The sequence below is a fragment of the Camelus dromedarius genome, chromosome 3, assembly GCF_036321535.1.
Source record: "Camelus dromedarius isolate mCamDro1 chromosome 3, mCamDro1.pat, whole genome shotgun sequence".
NCBI lineage: Eukaryota > Metazoa > Chordata > Mammalia > Artiodactyla > Camelidae > Camelus > Camelus dromedarius.
In genome coordinates, this window is record NC_087438.1 from 116,004,067 (window position 1) to 116,024,926 (window position 20,860).

The 20,860-nt window shown below is 55.8% G+C and overlaps 2 protein-coding genes and 1 long non-coding RNA gene across 3 annotated transcripts; 1 reads left to right on the forward strand and 2 right to left on the reverse strand.

The window, feature by feature from the left end:
* Positions 1-826: 826 nt before the first annotated feature.
* Positions 827-10,750, reverse strand: TRIM11 (tripartite motif containing 11). Its single transcript, XM_031449500.2, has 6 exons — positions 10,116-10,750; positions 7,318-7,413; positions 6,669-6,899; positions 3,436-3,458; positions 3,248-3,348; positions 827-2,671 (listed from the first exon to the last, which is right to left on the reverse strand). The coding sequence occupies exons 1-6, from the start codon at positions 10,521-10,523 to the stop codon at positions 2,124-2,126; spliced, it is 1,407 nt and encodes a 468-aa protein (XP_031305360.1). The 5' UTR covers positions 10,524-10,750; the 3' UTR covers positions 827-2,123.
* Positions 10,751-10,797: 47 nt separating this feature from the next.
* Positions 10,798-14,933, forward strand: LOC135321028 (uncharacterized). The gene is made up of 2 exons (XR_010380440.1): positions 10,798-11,170; positions 11,544-14,933. It is a non-coding gene; the product is annotated as an uncharacterized LOC135321028 (long non-coding RNA).
* On the reverse strand, positions 12,659-19,184 carry TRIM17 (tripartite motif containing 17). The gene is made up of 7 exons (XM_031449501.2): positions 19,084-19,184; positions 16,933-17,366; positions 15,827-15,922; positions 15,100-15,330; positions 13,731-13,753; positions 13,539-13,639; positions 12,659-13,206 (listed from the first exon to the last, which is right to left on the reverse strand). The coding sequence occupies exons 2-7, from the start codon at positions 17,359-17,361 to the stop codon at positions 12,659-12,661; spliced, it is 1,428 nt and encodes a 475-aa protein (XP_031305361.2). The 5' UTR covers positions 17,362-17,366; positions 19,084-19,184.
* Positions 19,185-20,860: the final 1,676 nt, after the last annotated feature.

Genomic DNA, 20,860 nt, shown 5'->3' on the forward strand with positions numbered 1-20,860 from the left:
CAGAGGTAGCCCTGTCTTCTCTCCACAGGAAAGGTCGGAGACAACTCTAGGCCTATCTGTTTGATGGCACAGGAGGGGTCTACACGGAACAAACCTTACTCACTAGCCTTCGGTACCATTAGTTCATCTGCACATTTTGCTGCCCTTGGTAGCCTGCCTAAAACTGCTTTCCCAGTCCTGTCACTTCTCCACAGACTTTGCCCTTTGTCCTTTGTTGAAGCTGCAACGAAAGCCATAAATCTGAACTGCTGCTCTGAGTCACTCATCTTCCTGGGGTTTCTCCCATGTGTTCCTGAGTTAAAGATGTCAGCAAACTTGTCCATCTTGTTTATCTTTTATTACAGGTCTCAGCCAAGAACTCAGAAGGGTTGAGGGAAAATGATTTCCCCTCCCCCACGCTCGTGTCCAGCTGTCCTAAAGCCTCGGCCAGAAGCATCCTGGTGTCCTGGGAGCAGCTGTGCGCTCATTGTACGAGGCTGTCCCGCCAGGGGCCATGGTGGAAGGCCTAACTCTTAAGGCCCCAATCTTGGTCCAGGCAGGAACCAGCCAGTAGGCTCAGATTCTTAAGAAGTGAAGCAGCGGGCCCGGTCCCCTGGGAAGCCATATAGGAATACTTCCCCAGCCAGAAAAATGACCAGACCCCTGGCTCCACTGCGAGTGAGAAAAACTTCTCCCTGTGCACATATTTGAAGAAACTGCTGTTAAAAATATTCAAAAGTGGTATATATATAGTAACAATAACCAAAAAAAAAAAAAAAAAAAAGTCCAAGAATGGGAGAATGAATAAATAAATAATCAAGTAAGTGAAAAAGTACTGGCTACTGAACACGGTGGAACATGGGAAATGTTTATCAGGTTATCTGGAAGAAAAAAAAAAAAGGAACAAATTCCCACAGTATTTGCACGAAATGAACACACGTGTTGAGCAAAGAACGCGGAGACCACATCTGGGAGCTGCCGTGCAGGTGTGAGCGGCAGGTGCATCCCTGACTGTGCCAGTGAGCAGCTTGCTTCCGTATCCCCTCTCCCAGGGGCGACCCTCTGGAGGGCTGCCCCACACCCCCCCACCTTAAAGGTAAAGGGCCTACAGACAACTGTTAGTTTCTTTACTGTGAGAGTAGTCCTTACCATTAATAAAATCTAGCTTCTCTGCACCACACCTTCTTAAGAAGGGTGAAGAAGCTGCCGAAACTTAAAGCAAAATGAAATCCTGGATTCTGTAAGCCAGGGCTCTCTGTGGCCTCACCCCTTGCCCCAGGCAGGGGTGAGACTCTGGGTTCTGAGCTCAGGGACAGCCCCACGGGCCACTGAAGAGGCATTTGTGCGGGCCACGCCAGCTGGCTGTTCTCAGCCCCGCTCAGATGGAAACCACGAGGTTGCGTCATTTCTGAACCTTGCACTCACTTCCAGGCCCCCAGACCTCCCAGATCTGAACTTCTGCACTAGGGGCCAGGGAGGGAGCATTTTCCAGAAGCCCCAAATGGGCCACGCTCAGGGGGATTTGAGGGCGCCTGTGTGTTCTAGTTAATCAACCCCCTTTATTCAGTGACTTGCTCCCAGTTCCCTTCCTCTGGCCTTTCCCATATCACCTGTCTCCTGAGGACTCTGCTGCACCCCAATTAATGGGAGTCAACCGCATCCAGTTTTGCAGGACCAGACCCCAAGACAGGCTGGTAGGCTTGGAGCCACCTCTTGGCCAGCAGCCTCACAGGACAGCAGCTTTCCCGAGGTGCGGCCCCAGGGTTTTGGGGGCTCAAGTTGCAGCCAAAGTTCTGCAGGCCCTGGTGTCTCACCCTAGACTGAGGCTGGGCAGGGCAGGCTGGGGAGGCTCCTGGAACCAGAGCTACCGGGGCCCCAGGCTCAGGGCTCTGCCAAGGGCTGTGGGTGACACATTGGCAAATGGGGTCTGGTCTCGGCACCTGCTGACCTTGGAGGGTCCCACCCCACACAGTCTTGCACACGGCTTCCTGGGAGCGGCAGCGACAGAGTTCAGTTCTGCGGCACATATCCGAGTGGCACTATGCGTGCTCGCCATAGCTCAGAGAACAAGTACCCTTCTCTCGGGTTTTCCAAGTGGCTTGAGGACTCAGAAGGCAGGACAAGGGGATTGTTGAGAGGCCTGCTCACTGGGGAGCCAGCATGTCTCCAGGCCCACCTTTCAGCCTGCAGATGGTCATAGGGGTCGGGCTGCTGGACAGAGGTGAGAAGAGGGCCCGCAGCGTTCCCGAGAAAGGCGTCTCAGGGAAGGTATACAAGAGCGACCCATCGCTGGCGCTGTAGAAGGATAGATGTCCGGCCTCATAGTCCAGAAAGATGCCCACACGCCGAGGCGGGTCTCGGAGGGGGGCGAACGCCCGCTCGGAGGAGTTGTAGTAGCTCCCCAGGAACACGAGGAGCCAGAACCCGTTCCCCGCAAACAGCTCGCCCTTCTCCTTGCGGTTGGCGTCCTCCCTGCAGACGCCCAGGGCCCAGCTGGCCCGCTCCCCGACCTCCACCTCCCAGTAGTGGCGGCCCGACGTCAGGGGCTCCCGGCCCAGCACGCAAGGCCCAGGGTCGAACCGCTCGGGGCTGTCGGGCAGGGCCTGCCGCAGGTCCCCACGCCGCACGCTCCTCCTGTCCTCCGACAGGATCAGCTCGGGGTTGGCGGTGTCAGGATCCAGGGTGATGTCCCCTGCAGACAGAGCCGTGGTCACTCCTTGGAGCTGTCTGCCCCAGATCCACATACCCTTGCAGTGTGTGCCTGATCACAAGCTGACCACGCCCCCGCCCATCACAAAGACAACCTAACCACGTTTGGTAGCATCTTGAAATGTTCTAGAAAGCAATCCACACTTCTCTGTGATTCATCCTCCATTAGAGGACAAAAGGAAACCCTGAGTGCTTTCCGTGTCCCATTCTCTTAGCCCCCAGAGAGAAGTGTGTGCATTCCAGGCCAGCTTTCATCCCAGGCTCCCTGTGCCTGGGGTCAGCACGGGTCCTCTGGCACCTGACTGACCCCAGGAGGGTAGTGTCACTCTGCTTTTCTTAAATGCATCAGTGAACAGTTTGGGGCCTGGCCTTCCTCTGGCTGCTCTCTCCTGTCCGATGGCCCCAACACTTCCTGGTTTCTCATCCATGAACTTGGAACCTGCGTGCCATTTCTACCATGGACCCCAGCCCACCAGCAGGAGCTTGGAACTGGTACTCCCTCTGTGCTGGAGACAGTGGGTGGGATACCCCTGGCCTCTGCACACCACACCGTGCTTACCTCGAAACCTCCGCAAGGCCTCCACCAGCCCCGGGACCCTGCACACCGTCCGCATTTCCATGGGCACCACCTCAGGAGGCTGTAGCTTCACATCCTGGACCCTGGAGGGGCAGCAACAGGTGTCACCCCTGTGGTGGGCCTGCCTTGAGCCCTGCCCACCGTTCCTGGGGAGACGCCGAAGCTCCTACCTGCGCAGGGTGTCCCTAATGTCCTGTGGGAGAGACAGACACGGAGTCAGTGCCCATCCCCCAGTCCTGGGCCTCCCCTCACCCCAGCCCGGCCCCACACCAGTGTGTCCCCAAACCTGGCTTTGCTCCCCCCATCGCTCTGCTGCATGGACGAGCACACACACATTTGTGCGGTCAGAAACTGCCCTGGAGCTGTCATGAGTATGGCTCAGACATGGGGACACTGGACAGAAGCTCCGAGCACCACCTGCCCTGCAGACCTGGCCCCATTCCCTCCACACACCTGGAGGGCACAGGGTACCTGGCTGCCAGCTCACTTACCTACATTGCCCTAAGCGCCCCTGGGTGCCAGGACAGGCAGGGTGGGGTCCCAGACTTCAGGGGTTGGTGGCTGCGTCCACCTTAGCCAGGATCCACACCTACATCGGCCCAGCACTTCCTGCCTCCCAGGCTCTGGGCACCCAGTTGTCCGGTGTCCATGGCCTCACCTGCTTCCATCTGCCCACCTGTCCTGCCCAGCCCGTGCCTGCTGCCCACCTTCAGGTCCCCACTCACGGCCCCCCTTCCTGGTGAGGCCTCTCTGCCTGGATGCGCCTCTCTCGTGATGATACACAAGAGCACCTTACTCAAGTGTCATGGGATGACTGTGTCCCCCTAAACTCACATATTGGAGCCTTAACTCCCATGGCCTCAGCATGGGGCTATATTTGGAAATAGGGTCTTTAAAGAGGTTACCCTACACCTGAAAATGCGGCCACGAGGATGGTAGCCTTATAAAAAGACGTCAGGACACAGAAACACACAGAGGAGAGACTGTGGGAGGACACAGGGAGGTCATCTATACCCCAAGCAGAGAGGCCTCAGGAGAAACCAGCCCTGCCAATACTCTGATCTCAGACTTCCAGCCTCGGGGACCGTGAGACTACAAATAAACGCCCATTGTTCGAGCCTCGCAGTCTCTGGTATTTGTCACACAGCCCGAGGTGACTCTCAGGATTTGGAACATTGGCTCCTCGCAGCAAGGGGTCAGGTCTTTTGTCATTTTAGAGCTGCACCCAGTGCATAGCAGGGACCTGGCCCACACTGCCAACCCAGTGAACCCTCCATGTGGTCATGCTAACTGCACTGCACCAGCTCCCAGACTAGACCCTGGGACGCAGGGGTAGATAAAGACACGCTGCCCAACGAGGGCTCCTCACACACACAGTGGTTGATTCTCTCTGAGGGGAACAGAACAAACTAGGCCTCAAAGGAAAAGGGAGACTTAGTGGGTGTCTGAAACCTGAGGAGAGCTCATTGGGAGATAAAGGAACACGGCACAGGCCTGGGAGAGGCACAGGCAAAGGGCCTGGGGCACCAGGAGCCTGGTGTGGGCTGGATGCAAAGCAGGTAGCTCTTTTATCTGACTGCTGGCACTGGGAAGTGGGTAAGGTGGTCCTGGTTGTCACAAGGCCTGGCCAGCTCAGAAACAGCTTGTGCGTGGTGACACAGGAGAGAAGGAGAGGGACAGAACAAGGCCCTCCCTGCCTGGTGGGGACCTGGTGGGGAGGGACCAGGGGGCAGGGGTCTCGAGGAGAGGGGCTTGACCTCTGTGCAGATCACCTGGCCACTCCAGGCAGTGGGGACTCGCACACATGTGCCTTTAGGAAAATGCTCTGGAGCCATGAAGGACTAGGGCAGGCCTGGAGGGCAGGCAGGATCCCAGACTGCCACAACTAGCACTGTGAGGATGGGCTCCTCAACTCTCCCAGACTCTAGGGGATGCAGGCAAAACACCCAGTTCTAGGTGCTCGGAACTAGGCGCTGAGCCTGGGTGCTCCCTGCAGCAGGCCTCCTGACCGAAACTGTGGGCCGAGGGTACAAGGCCACCGGCCCACCCTTACTCACCCCAGTACACATGGCGCTGCCCAGGGCTGCTCTCCCGCATCCTCCACGCAGCAGACCCCATCCTCACCCAGCACAGGCCAGGGGAGCTCTGGGGCTGATCGTGGTGGGTGAAGAATGGTGGGTATGCTTCCTGCAGCCAGCCAGCAGCCAGCCAGGGGGAACGGAGAGGTTGACAAGAGACCAGGGGCCAGCAGATACGAGCAGGGTGGTGGGGGAGCAGCGAGGAGAGTGGGGGGCAGGTGGAGAACGGGTAAGGGGCAGCTGGTGGGCAGTGAGGAGCACTGGGACCAGGGAGAGAAAGGTGGGGGCGGATGGGAGCAGTAGGGGATAGTAGGGACAGGTAGCAGGGGAGGTGGGGACAAGTAGGGGGCCAGTGGTGAGCAGTGAGGGACAGGTGCAGGGCCAACGGCATATTAAGGGGCAGGCACAGGGCAGTGGAGGACAGGTAGCCTCTCAGTGGTATGAACTGCAGCCAGGCAGCCAAGACCACTCACCCACCGGGACATCTCAGCTGAGACCCCACAGCAAATTTCATGTAAATCTGCGGTTCTCATCTCACTTCCTGGGCTGACCCTTCCTCCTTCTAGAATCTCTGCTTCCTACAGCTTCTCCGGCACCATTCACTCACCCCTGAGGGCAGCCCCCATCACCTCCTAGCTGCCTGCCCACCCATCCCCCCACCTTACGGACCACAGCCCACTTCTGCTGACTTCCCTCAACCACCACCCCCCCGCCCCGCCACGTACTTGCCAAGGATTCTTCCGGCTTCCCAGGCTTAAAGAAAAAAATCCCTTTGCTGATGGCTCAGCAAAGGCCAAAGGCCTAAGTTCAAGCCCCAGGATAGCAACTGGGAGCCTCTTTCTGGTCCTTGAAAGTCCACTCGGCTACTAGGCTCCCAGGAGGGTCCCCTCCGGCAGCAAGTCCCCTGGCTGCACACGCAGCATCCTAGCTTCTGGCTGTGGGCACAAACTGCTGGGGCCAGGGGCCGAGCAGTTTCTCAGGAATCCTATGGGACACCTGCTGGCTTTTCCTCTCAGCCCAGCGGGCCCAGTGGTGACCCACTGGCCCCACATCCTGGAATGCCACCCATGCTGTGGTCCGGCCAGTCCCCAGGAGGGCTCCCCCAACAGGTGCTAACAGCAGTTATCCGTTCGGTTCAGTATTGGGGTTCACCCACCACGTTTTCAGAGGCAGACTAGCTGGTGAGGACAGGGGGGTCCAGGCGAGCATCAAAGTCAGTCGGCCTGCTCTTTTCAATGCTTTCTCCGCTCTCGCTCTCCATCCCCCTGCCTGGCCTTCCCCGAAGCCCCTGACCTGCCCACCCCCAGGGGTGGGTGCCAGCTCACCTGCAGCAGCCCGAGCGCTGGTAGCTGGCAGCGCCCCTCCAGCTCGCTGATGAGCTCGGCCAGCTGGGTGCTCTGCTGCCCGAGCTGGGCCGCGCTCTCCCGCAGGGGGGGCAGCACCTCCAGCTCCTCCTCCTCCAGCCTCTGCAGCAGCCGCTGCTCCTCCTCCACAAGCAGCCGGCGCAGTCTCTCAAACTCCGCCAGCACGTTCTGCCGCTGGCTCTCCACCATCTTCTGTGGGGGCCGGGGTGGGACAGCTGAGGGCCTGGGACCTGGAGCCACCCTGACCCCCAAACCCACCACCTGGGGCCCCTACACCATCCCTCCCTAACCCCTAAGTCAACCACTCAGGGCCCCTCATACCCTTCCCTCCCTGACCCCCAAACCACTACATCCAGGGCCCCTCAACCCCCAGATCCGCCACATGGGGCCCTCTAACACTTAGCACCTCCCCAATCCATGACCTTACCACCCAAGGTTCCCCCTACACCCATCCCTCCCCAACCCCTAAACCCATCCCAGGTGGGTTATACACGGTGTCTGGAGCAGGGGGGTCACCTTATGAGAAACATGAGGCTGAGTGTAAACAGTGGTGTCCTGCAGTGGTGGCCCTCATGTCCCCTGCCCCTACATTGGGCACCTGGCCACCTGCCTGCCACAACGAGTAGGTCTCCTCCGCCTGGGCCTGAAACAGCAATGCATCCTCCATTTGCTTCCGTAGATGCTCCAGGGATTTCTCCAGCTTGCCCTGCAGAGAGGTGAGGCCAGAGTGACCCCTGCCAGGCCAAGCCTCTGGGCTAGCCCTTATCCCTGGCTCCCACCTACCCAGCCCCAGCTAAGCCAGAACTCAGCCAGCAGGGACCGTGATCATGGAAAACTGGGTCTGGACATGAATTGGTGGAGAGATGGAGCAAACTCGAATTTGCCAGGAGAAGGCCCTCTAACCAGCATGGACCCCCTGCCACTGCCCCTTGCCTGAATTTCCTTCCTCCTGTCATTCCCACCCCTCCCTGGTCTCCGGGCAACTTTCCCATACCCAACTTCCCACTGCATCACCACCTTCTTTCTTCTAAGCCCCTTGACTTCTCTGTGCCTGTACTGGGCTTACTGGGTTTCAGCTAGCCGGACCAAACTGCAGGATGGGCACATGTGTATCCGGCAACCTGGTCCTAGTTTCAGGCCTCAGCCTGTTAACTTCAACCCATACTTTGTATCTGTTGACAACACACTTGGCATCTGGGAAAGCCAAGAGGCCTGGGATACACGAGGGCCTGAAGGACCATAACATGAGTGACCACAGCAGTGCTCGTGGGCACTCCACTGTCCTCTCCATGCACGTTCGAGACGCACCAGGGCCCTGGGAGGCTGTGCTCTCTACAGCCAGCACTCCCAGGCTGTGCAAATACCAGCCACAGCCCACTGATGGCAGGTGAGAGCAGTCTGTGGGGGTGACCCCAGCATTAAGACAAACTAAGCACTAGTCCAGTGAAGGGACTGGGACATGCCACCCCAAAATATGCCACTTTGGCAGCAAGATTATTTAGCGCTAAAGGTGACTGAGAACCAGCAGAGCTCTCTGGTCTCCTCCTTTCACCTAAAGGCAGGGCATAAACTTTCCAAGCAGTTGCCTACTCTCTGTACCAGGAAGGGGAGAACACTTATCACCCAGAGCCAAATTGTAGACACTGAGATGAGTCTACCTAAACAAATCTTATCCAAATAGCACTCATCTTCCATTAGTTCCCCCTGACATACTTCCTAGTTCCTTTCCCACAATGTATTGGCCCTAGAAGCCCCAATCCCTTTTCCTTTGTCTAGTCGCTTCTCCACAATTTATCCTCTTTTGTTAAAATGGAATATAAGGGGGGAGGGTATGGCTCGGTGGTAGAGTGCATGCTTAGCACGCACAAGGTCCTGGGTTCAATCCCCAATACCTCCATCAAAGATAAATAAATTTAAAAACCTAACTACTCCTCCCCCAAAATAAAAAATCTAAAATATATCATATATTTATAAAAATATAAATGTATTTATATATATATAAATGGAATACCAGCCTGAGTCTAAACACTTCTTTTGAGTTTTTCACTTTTCTGTGCCATGTACAATTTAAAAAACTGATCAAAAGTATGTCTTTTCAACTGTTAATCTCTTCTGTCAGTTTAATTTGCAAGCCTCAGTCACAGAACATAACCTGGTAGAGACAAACTATGATAGACAGGGTTAAGTGCTGCCCCATGAGACTCTATCAGGTCAGCTGGGAGAGGCCTCTAGAGAGCTGCTGGTTATTCTCTGCTCTTTTGGTCACTTTCTACACCCAGATCGGGGTACCCAGTGACAGGAGAGACATTTGCTAGACCGACACAAGGAGTGGCTGTTCCTGTATGCAACATGTCATACCTCAAAGTGAGCAAAAACCAGAGGAACTGTGTTAGGTCATGCACACTGACGTGGATTGCGGTAGGGGTTTATCCTTGTGTACCAGAAGCTTGTTCTATGATAGAGACAGAGTACTGATTCTAACACTGACTAAACTGTGCACTTCGAGTGCCTCAGCAGATAGACACTACTGGACATAAAGCAAAATGCAAACCACAGTCAAAAAGTTTGAAAGACACCTTCCACATACTCAGTACTTTGGGTTCCAGGAGCAAAATCCACCAGCAGGCCAGTGAGGAATGTAGTGGGCCGCCCATAAGGTGGGCCAGGTGAGTGTTTACCCTGACGCTCTCAGAAAAGGGGGGAGTGTTGGTTATCTATTTGGATTTTAAGGAAATACATTTTCAGAACAGAGAAATAAGGCATCTCAGCCTGGGTCAAAGCAGGGCTGAGGCCTGGCTTGTCAGCTGGCACAGTATCCCACTGGGAAAGTATGGTGGGCCCTGGTGTCTGCCTCCCAGGACAATGGCTCTGTCCCTTCATCGATCCCAGTCTGAGGCTCTGCAGCGGCTTCCTGGCTGCCTTCCGCTGTCTCTTCTCACCAGGATTCCAGCACTCGTGTCCGCGGCACCGCCCTGCCCTGCCCACAACCCTCTGAGAGCTGAGTCCTCATCCGTGCCCTTCCATCTGCGACCAGCCACCTCTGAGGTTCTCTTCTCTCTTTCTCCTGCTCCTGGCTCCATCCCTGCCAATGGTCAGTCAAACCTGCCCAGTCCCCGCCCCAGACAGCCCTTCCACCTACGCGGTGGGGACCTAGACCTCAGAGAACACGCCCCCTCCTACCAGATCCTCAGGCCAGCACCTCACTGGTGGGCGGTGCCCCAGCCCCAATAGGGTGCCAATTTCAGACAGGGTGCACGCCGCCACACCCCCCGCCCCCAGATCTGGACCAGGGTGGGGCCTGAGCCCACGCCCTGGGCTCCCCCAACTTCAGGCCAGGCCACATGCCGCACAACCCGCGCGCGACAGGAACCCCTGCCAGGCCGTGCGGCGCGCCGGACCTGCCCGCACCTTGAGATCGTCGGCCGCGTCCTGCAGCGGGCGCACGCGGTGAGCCCAGTGCTCCCCCGAGCGCTCGCAGGCCGCGCACAGCAGGCGCAGCTCGTCGCCGCAGAAAGCCACCAGCGGCTCGCGGTGCGCGGCACACACGCCCTGCGGGACCGGCGACGGCGGATGCAGGCGCCGCGCCATCTCGGCCATCTTGGCGAGCGGGCGGTTGGGCCGCAGGTTCCTCTGCGGGGACAACTCGCGGCACTCGGGACAAGCGTACGGGCCCTCGGGCTGGCCCCAGCAGCGCCGGATGCACTCGCGGCAGAAATTGTGGCCGCAGTCGGTCATCACCGGGTCCGTGAAGTAGTCGAGGCAGATGGCGCAGGTGGCCTCCTCTTGGAGGTTGGTGGACAGGTCGGGGGCGGCCATGGCACCGGTGCAACGGAGGAAGGCAGCGTTCTGCGCCGGGTCGGGCGGTGGCCGGCCGCCGCCGGGACTTGGGGGAGCGCGCGGGGACGCGAGGCGCAGGGCACCGGGGGACTCGGGGGACTTCGGGTCGCGAGGGCTCCGGGGTCTGAGGCTGTGGGGCTCCGGGGATGCGGAGCGCACTGGCTCCTGACTGAGGTGGCTCGGGGAACCTAGGGCCTACGGCTTCCGTACGCGGGCAGGAAGAGGTACCGGGGCGGAAGCAGGAAGCGGCTGGGTTTTTTCCCCCTTTGGAACAACCCGCTTTAGCTGCGGATTGGCCGCGGCCTATCACGCGGCCCGCAGGCCGGACTGAATTGGAGGCTGTTCACCGGCTGACCTTGCGTCGCCGCCGCCACCTGCGCGCGCAGGCGCGCGCTGCTGGTTCGGACCTGCGCTGGGGTCGCACTGCCCGGTGTCTCCTTCGGGGCTTGAGAAAGATGGAGTGTAGAGGCAGGGGGCAGTGGGATGCCCTGCACAGTTTTCGGGCTCTCAGCGCAGGGTAGAGGCCACGAGGACAAGGGAGGACGAGGCTGAGGCGGGGAGCCGCAAGTCGTACCCCGTGCGCGCGCGCGCCCCACCCTCCGGCCGGAACCATCCGAACTTACGGGGTGAGGGGCCTTGGGCCTTACTGGGGTAGGGGTACACTAAGCGAAATTCTGGGGTGCTTGGCAGCTGTTAACTGATCTGAATGCGTTAATGCGTCTGAAACTGCGCGGGTGGGAGGGTGGGCGGTGGAGAGCGGGGTGAAAGGAAAGGAAGGACCCTCTTTGATCCTTATTCTTTGAATTCTGCCCCTGCAACTTTGGTGGGGGTAGAAGGGATGGGGTGGGCAGCCCTGAGGCTTTTAGAAGTTGAGCTTGAAGTTTCTTCACTTTTTCATTTTCCCTCTGTGAAGGACCCAAATATGGGATTTGCAGACTACAAAGACACCCGAGGGTTTGGCTCTACCTATAAAAACCTGAACCATGGTTCTATTTTTAGGTTTTTGAGAAACCCCTGTCGTTTTCCGTGGTGGCTGCGCCGATTTACATTCCCACCAACAGTGTTCAGAGGTTCCCTTTTCTCCACATCCTTGAGACGTTTGTTATTTGTGTTCTTTTTGATGATGGCCATGCTGACAGGTGGGAGACGGTGTCTCACTGTGATTTTGATTTGCATTTCCCTGATACCAGTGATGTTGGGCAGCTTTTCCTGCTCCTGTTGGTCACCTGCATTTCCTGTTTTAGAAAAAATGTCTATTCAGTTCTGCCCTTTTTTAAATGGGTTGTTTGTTCTTTTGCTTTTTAACTGAAATATAGTTGATTTTAAATGCATTAGTTTCTGGTGTACAGCGTGGGTGGACTTGGAGGGCACGATCCTAAGAGAAGTAAGTCAAAGACAAACACTGTAAGAGATCACTTACACGTGGAATCTAAAAAAAATACAACAATCTAGTGAATATAACAGAAAAGGAAAACTCACAGATGTGGAGAAGGAGCCACTGGTTACCAGTGGGGAGAGGGAGGGGCGAGGGGCAAGATGGAGGTGGAGGATTAAGCGGTACAAACTGTCAGGTTTAAGTAAGCTACAAGGATGTATTGTACAACATGGGGAATATAGCCAATATTTTATAATAACTACAAATGGAACATAACTTTTAAAAATTGTGAACACTATATTGTATACTTGTCACATACAGTATTATACATCAACTATACTTCAATTTAAAAAATATATTATAAAATAAATATTAAAAAAAAAAAAACCTGAACCACAGAAGAGCCAATGAATGGTTACATCCGTAAGTGGGAAGTGGGGGACATGGCTAAAGGAAAACTGCAACATGCTGTACCTGGTACATATCTGTGTATTTCGACACTGATTCACTGTGAAACCCGCGGGCTTCTTAAAATGTTCTCTATGAAACATCTGTAAATATAGTCTCTTAATGTTTAGCTGCTTTAATCATGATTGTTATTTCCACGTTGTGAAACTACCCTGCACAGCCAGTGGCTCTCAAATGCTCCAGTATGAGCTGGGCAGGTGGCTCTTGCTGAGCTGGACCACCTCACCTCCTGGAGAAACCAGGGCTCCCCAGGCTCCCCCTGCCTGTCCCCCTATCCCTTCACCCACAGGGTCACTGTAGAAATGACCATCTGGCCCGATTTGGGGGTCCCAAGGCAGAAGAAGGGCTGCAGGGGGCCAGGGAAGGCAGGCTGGGAGTAGGTATGCAGGTGGGACCCATCATTCACATTGTAGAAGGACACCTCTCCGGCCTCGAAGTCCAGGAAGACGCCCATGTGGCTGGGGGGCTCAGTCAGCGTGATGGGGGTCACAGAAGACGTAGCAGGTGCATACCTCTCTCCCTTGCATAGCTGTACCACCCAGAACCCATTTTCCGGGGACTTAGGGACCCTGCCCCTCCGGCTGACGTTGTCCCTGCACACGCCTAGGGCCCACAGCGCATCACCAGTGAGGTTCATGCCCACCTCCCAGTAGTGCCTCCCCGAGGAGAAGGTCTCTTGGCCCACTGCACAAGGGTAGGCCAGGAACCTGTCTTGGCCATGGGGTGCGCCATCCAGCGGGGTGCTCAGGTAGCGCCTCTGGCTGATCTCGTACAAGAGGAGGTAGGGGTAGGCTGTGGTTGGGTCTGGCACCACATCTTCTGGAGACAGGCCCAGGGCAGAGGGGAGAGGGGGGCTTTTCAGGGTCAGGGCGGAGAGGGCAAGGACTCAGGGGGCCAAATAGTCCCCTGTTCACCCTAACCCCCACCCAGGCCTCTGGCTGAGTTCAGCTGTGAACGAGGAGCTACTGTACGATCCAGTATCCCATCTATGGATATTGGTGATGCCAAGGAGGTGGGGTTGGGGGACCATTTGGGCATTGGGCAGTGCGGTTGAGTTCCTCCCATCCCCATCCCCCTCCACTGGTGACTCTTGCCTTGAGTGGCTAGGAGCAGGGTGGGGCATTACCCAGAACACCTGGGCCCTGGCTTACCTTGGAAACGCTTGAGCACCTCTATCTGCCCGGGGACCCTGCAGACTGTCCTCAGCATGGTGAGGGTAGCCTCTGGGTACTGCACACTCAGGCTGTCCTTCCTCCGATGGATACAGGTCTCACTGTCCCCTCTGACCCTACCTGCAGTCCTCCCTGCACCCATCACCGCCTCCACCGCAGGTGGCCACGTACCTGCTGAGAACGTGGTTCATATCCTTCAAAACACATAGAGGGGGAGGAAGAGAGATTGGCGAGGCCTCCCCCGGGACCTGGGGTGTTCCCGAGCCAGTAGAGCTAGAAGGGGTTTGTGATGTTTCCCCACGGCCATGTTTCCAGAGCGTAACCCTGTCTTTGGGCTGTTGACACAGTCATCATGCATCTGACTCGCCCAGGCCTCCTGCTTTTCCACGTCACAGTGAGTGAGGACACAGGGAAGTGGTCCTGCTCATGACAGGTCCTGAAGGCACGGGAGCCCAAGCAGTGCTTTCGGCCTTGAGTGGGTCAGGAGTCAGTTTTGTGGCTTGCAAACAGATTGATTTTTGATAGACGACAAAGTTGGGGCGAGTGTATAGTCTGTCGTCTATTCCAGGACTCTTACTGGGAACAGAACCCCCAGGATGCTAGGGCAACAGGCATAAAACTGGGTCTGACCCAGGCATCCTGGGATGTACAGAGACCCTGTGTGTGGCATTTGCTTTGTAAACAGACTTCTGTGAATGCGTGTGCAATGATCTGCAGTGTGAAGTGTATTTTTTGCTGTCAATTCCATCACTCTGCACGCTTGATTAGTGTTGCCCACTTTTCAGCCCCACAACTGCCCCCTCCGGGGCCTTGGTGTGCAGGCCCATCCCTGGCAGGCCAGCTGCACCTTCTCTCCACTTCCATAGCTGGCGGATGTGATCACATGACTTGCTTCCACCTGTGAAGTCACGGGTGCCTATCTGGGCCAGTGTGACTGTGCCTGCATCACTGTGTGGAAGACAGCTGCCCTCAGGCCACATCCCTAGGCGATGAAGGGAAGGAACACAGGTCACTAGGACAGGCACCTGTCATGGGCTGAATTGATTCCCCTTCCCCACCAGATTCTTACGTTGTGAAACTCTAACCCTCAGTGCCTCAGAATGTGACTCTATTTGGAGATAGGGTCTTAAAGATGTGATTAAGATAAAATTAGGTCATTAGGGTGGGCCCTCATTCAATTTGACTGGTGTCTTTATAAGAAGAGATAGGGCACAGACGTACAGAGGGATAACCATGTGAGGACACAGGGAGAAGATAGCTGTCTGCAAGCCAAGGAAACAAGCCTTTGGAGAAACCAGCTCTGCCCACAACTGGATCTCAAGACTTCTAACCTCCAGGAGTGTGAGAAATAAATGTCTTGTTATTGAAACCATCTGCTCTGTGGCATTTGTTATCAGCCTGACCTGACTGAGACAGAGCCTTACCTGTTGGCCTGTGTCTTTTTCGCCACAGGTCAGGCCCCTGAGTAAACCTGAGCCAGAGTTCACGCGCCCATCTCCCACCCGAACCCCAGCCAGGTGAACAGGTGTGCCCACCCCACCTGCAGCATCTGGAACGGGGTGCGTTCATTCCTGTCCTCCAGCTGCAGCAGCAGCATCTCCAAGGAGTGACCCTGCTGCGCGAGCGAGGCCATGCTCTTCTGCAGCTTTGCCACTGTCTCCTCCTCCTCCTCCTTCAAGGCTTGGAGGAGGCGCTGCTTCGCCTCCATCAGGAAGAGGCCCGTCTTCTCAAACTCGACCACGATGCGCTCCCTCCGCTCCTTCACCTTCTCCTGCAGTGGTGGTGGCAGATCCTGGAGGTGAGGTGCTGCCTGGAGCACCCCACCACCCTGAGTGCCTGCTTTCAGACCTCGCCCACCAACTGAACCCACCAGCTTGGAAGGGCTGCTCTGGGGATACTGGCACATCTCCCCTGGGCCCCAGTGACCCACAGAAAACCAGACCTGGCAGGTGTGGGAGCCAGAAGCCACCCAGAGGCCCCCTGCCCCGCCACTGTAGCATAATTTTACTCTGAGCCCCAAATGGCAACATCCAAGCATCCATGTGCCCTCGTTCCCTACTTCTCTGAAATGGCTCAGTCCTGATTTTTGTGGGAATTCTATGACCTGGGAAATCGTTGCCTTTCTGGGGTCCCATATTCTCATCCGTGCAGGACAATGATTCCCACCTCAAGGAGTTCCGCAGGCTCAGGAGGCCCTGCGGGTGCTCCGGGGCCTGGCTTGGCCTCCCGACCCTGCTCGGCTGCTGTGGGAGGTCCCCAGCACCTGCCTGCCACTCGGCCAAGGTCTGTTCCTCCTTTGCCTGCAACTTCCTCGTCTTCACCATCTCCTCTTGCAAGCACTCCATGTCTTCCTCCAGCTTCAACTGTGGGTCAGGATTTGGGGTCAGTGGGTCCCCTGCATGCCCCACATCTAGATGATGCCCTCTGAAGCATCCCATCCATCCTAATAGGGTGCAGGGGTTGGAAATATGCCACCCCAAAATATGCCCCTTGGGCATGAGGATTATTTTGAACTGGAGACAACTGAGAATCAACAGATAAAGAAAGATGCCTTTTCGGGATTCCCATAAACCTGGACCAAAAGCAGAAACTTCTGAGAAATGAGGACTGCTGTGAAACACCTCACAGGGGAGGTGTTAATCCCCACGAAGAAGACGGAAAGCTGGCACCAAGATAGACCCGCACTAATAACCCTGATTTTCCTTTAGTTTCCCCCAAATGTTTACATTCCACTATGTCCTGAATGTTTCAGTCCCCCTGCCCCCAGTTCATATGTTAAAGCCTTTAAACCCCCAATGTGATGGCAGAGGTGGGGCCCCCACAAATGGGGTTAATTAGTGCCCTTATAGAAGAGACCCCAGGGAGCTCCCTCACCCCTTCATGTGAGGCACAGTGAGAAGCTGGCTGGCTGTGAACCAGGAAGGGGCTCTCACCTGACTGTGCTGGTACCCTGATCTCAGACTTCCAGCCGCCAACTGTGAGCAGTAAGTTTCTCTTTATAAGCCACCCAGTCTGATACTCTGTTACAGCAGCCCAAGTGGACTGAGACATGGGCTCCCGGCCATAAAGCCTCAGGTGGATGGAGGAAAAAGGCTCCCCTCCCCGTGCCTAACAGGGTTGCCTGGCCTGCCCACAAAATTGGCCGCACGGAAACCAGGGAATGTGGATGGGCTCGGGTGGGGGGCTTTCTCAGCCTGGACTCCTGCAAAACCATAGATTATGTGATGGGCTGGCCACCAGCCTGCTTGGTTGTGGAGTGTGGGGACACTTCCACTGCATACAGGGCTGTTTGTTACGGCAGCTATCCTTCTGCCTAATACACTCCTTGACACATGCACATACTTGGGACTACTTGCCCCCAGCCCGGGCCCACCTTGTACTCCTGCACAGCCTCCTCAATAGGGACCACCCTGTGGGGCCGGTGTTCCTGGGACTCCCTGCAGATGACGCAGATGGGTCTCTGGTCGTCCTCACAAAAGAGTTTGAGCAGCTCCTGGTGCACCTGGCACAGGTCCCTGCTCCGCAGGCTGGGCTGCTGGCGCGCCATCTCAGCCACCTTGGTCAGGAGACGGTTGGGCCGCAGGTTCCTCTGGGGGGACAGCTCGCGGCATTCAGGGCAGGGGAAGGAACCCTTCTGCTTCCTCCTCCTTTTCTGGGCTTTGGTCTTCTCCCAGGTCAGCTGGATGCACTCCCGGCAGAAGTTGTGACCACAGTTAGTCATCACAGGATCTGTGAAGTAGTCGAGGCAGATGGAGCATGTAGCCTCCTCCTGCAGTTTTCTGGCAAGTTCCATGGCATCCATGGCTCCTGGGGAAGGAACAGAGTGTCCCACCACACCATCTGCCTGGAGTTGTGGGCTCTCTCTCTCTCAGCATCCTTTTGCAGATGGAGTCTGAACACAAGGTTGTTAGGGCATCCTGACTTATCTCCAATAAGAGGCACAAATGCCTCCCTGGAAGCTGACAGAGACCCTCTCCTTAACCAAACCCCAGTCAGGTTCCCCTGAGCTGGCAGCCTGTCTTTGGCTGGCCCCGCCCAGTTTTAGCGAGAACTTCAGTATTGCCATTGTGATATCTGACCTAATTCATAACCCGCCACCTTTAATGAATATATGTCCTTCACCCTCCTTGAACAAGAATGCCATTAAGCCAGTTTAGCAAGAAGCCCTCTCCTGTCACCTCTTAGTGATTTTCTGTCACTGACCACCTTCACCCTGCTCCTTGGCTGCATCCAGAGATGACACCCATGTCTCTCCACTCTGGCAACAGTCTTGAATAAAGTCTTGTTTACCTTTTAAGCAAGCACCATAGTAAGTTTCTCTTTAACAGAACACGGCAGAACAGAGGGAAAGGGGAGTTTAAGAGGAAAGTCTCTCTTAGGGAACAGGGTTGACAAAGGTTCTCTCCTTGACCGAACTCAGGCTTCCTGAACTTTCCAGCCAGGCCTCCGGCTTCCATGTTTGTCTCCGCATTGTCCAAGTTTAGTAACAGTCCTGTTAAGTGAGTTTAACCAGACCCCCCCACCCCCGGCTACTATGATATTTTCTCTTAGTAATTTCCCATCACTGACCCCCACCCTACTCCTTGGCTGTAAATCCTGACCCGTGGTGAATTCAGAATTGAGTTTTCAACGGGGTTCTATACAGAGCCCCAAGTTCTATGCTGACCTCTTTCCCCCTATTTCAATAATCCTAAGTCAAATCTCTTTACCCTCTAACTACCATCCAGCTCTGGTTTTCCTTGACACAGTGCAGTGCAGAAAAGACAAAGGAGGGCCATTGCATGCACACGTGCACACCGACAGGCACACAAACACACACTGCACACAAACACATGTACACATGCATGTTGCCCATGTGCATACATGCAACAAAGGCACACGCAGAGGCACCTACACACGTGCACACACAGTTGAACACACAAACACACGTACACACACACTTTGGGGCTGGAATATCCATGCCCTTTTGGTAGAGATTCAAGTCTCCCCCTACGCACTTCACAGGGTGGTTGCTAGCGCTGAGTTAGAGACTGGATTTGAACATCATTTCTGAATTACAAGCACTGTCCAGGTTCCCTTTTCTGCAGTCACCTGAAGCCATGGTGGCTGGATTCCGCAGACCTCCGAGTCCCTGACGTGGGTTCACTCTGTCTAGTGCTCCCTCTGTGAAGAGCCTTTAGTGTCAGTCTCTCCCCTGCTCTCAGCTGCCCTTCCGCCCAACTGCTGCCCATCCAACAGAAGTGGGTGAGAGGGGGCAGCCTGGTGGGCTGGGGATCTGGTGGGCCCAGGTTCTGGAAGAAGCCATCCATGGGCTCTGGGTCAGTGCCGGTGAACAGGCACTTGGTCCTGGAATGTTCTCTGTAAATGCAGGGCTAAAACAGTTGCCCATCTGGTTCCAATATATAGCCAACTTCAAGGCTGGAACCCGCAGTCTACAAGGGCAGGGGGTGCACGAGGTCCCAAGCTGAGCCTCAGCGCCCACGGGGTGCCCACTTGACCGCCCCCTCAAGGGGTTGGTACTCACTGGGGAAATGGGTGCCCGCTGCGCCTTGCCAGGCGACCCCAGCCACGTCTGCAAACGCCTCCCAGGAAAGCCTGCGTTTGCGCGATTGAGACCATCCGGGAGCTGGGGCTACCGGGCTTTGTGGCGTCAACAGGAGCAAGGGCCCCCCTTTCTCCGGCCGGGGCAGGGGGCGGGGCCGGTTATCGGGGTAGGGGGCGGGGCGGTTTTGTTGATGTGAGGTTGTCAGCAGCCTGGAAATGGAGCCTCTAGACGGGCAAGGGGCGGGCTCAGAGCTGGCCAGAGGTCGGGGGGAGGGAAGCGTCCTGGGTGGGGCTGGGATGGAGCAGGGGTTGACGGTGACCAAGCAGGGAGGAGGAGGTAAGGGGCATAGGCAAGTGGGGAGGCAGGGGTTGGACCCCGTGTTGGGGAGAGGACGTGAGAACAAAAGAGGCAGCAGGGGTCGGGCAGCCCTTTAAGGGAGATGAAGGGGGTTGCTGGTCCGCAGGGGGCCCAAGGTCTCCCGCGAGGCCCCCCCTCCCCGCCCCCTGCCCATGGCAGCACTGAGTCCAGGGTCGGGGGCTGCGTCCGGATCCTGGATTAGGAGGGGGCAGGCCGGGTTTGGAGAGGCACGGAGCTGGATCATCCCCTGGGATCGGGGTGGGGGCAGTCTTGCCAGCTCTAGAGGTGGTTTTGGTGGCACTGCTGCCCCTAGCCCTGATCTATCCATAGCCAGTGGCTGCGTCCACCTCAGTCCTAGTCCTTGGGGAGCGGACAGGTGAGGAAACTGAGGCTCAGACCACCTGAGGAGGGCAAGGAAACAGAAGCCGTCATCTCCAGGAGGTGCTGGTGTAGGCAGCCTGGCTGCAAGTGTAGACAGCTGGCCTTCTCCCGCCTCCTCTCACCCCCTCCCCCTCACTGTGAGGTGGCTGAAGTGTACTTCTTGGGTGGTGTCTCTAGTAAAGTTTCTAGGACAGAGTCAGGTGGTTCATCCCTATGTGTGACTGGGCAGTGAGTGGGTATGGGAACCAGACAGCTTGCTGAATGACGGAACACTGGTTGCTCATTGGAATCCCCTGAAAGTCCCTAAGACCTCTCTTCTTGTAAGGTGACTATGGGCTGACGGTTTTGTGAGTGAAAAATCTTGCTGGCCGTATCAACAAACAAAGGATGCTGTGGCCATCAAGTCATCAGCCATTGCAGCCACACCCAACCGTGCCCCCTGAGGGGGGACTCAGGATGGGCAAGCACAGGATGCTGGCCCTAGAGAGCTAAGGTGCATATCAAAGGAATGGTTTCAATGAGCCCAGCCTTTGCACCTTCCCATACATAGAAAAGTGCTACATTCATTAACTTGAGATGTCTGATTTTCTTCAGTTAACAGTAATCTTTTGATGTTCTGACTACCTGGTCTTTGTTGCAAAAACTTCTGCATATCCTGGCTTCTCCTTTATCTCTTCAGAGCATTTCCCTCAGAGGTGTCTGAGAGGCTGCTTCCGGGGCTTGAAGTCCTAGAGGGTCCACTGAATAAAACATAATTATCAACCTTTAGGTTGTGATTTTTTTTTCAATCAACAGCTTCTTTTAATTTAGAAAATAGAACCACAGAATTTTTTAAATATTAATTAAAAATTTCAAGAAAACACAGAGAACAGTGCAATGGACCGCATATATAAATTGCCCAGATCAGCATTTCACAGTATTTGCTTTAGCTGTCCTGTTGTTTTGTCTTGGCTGGAGAATCTGTCTTGAAGTGTCAACTTAAAAAAGATCTTCATCATGGAAAAAGAGGTTTCAGATG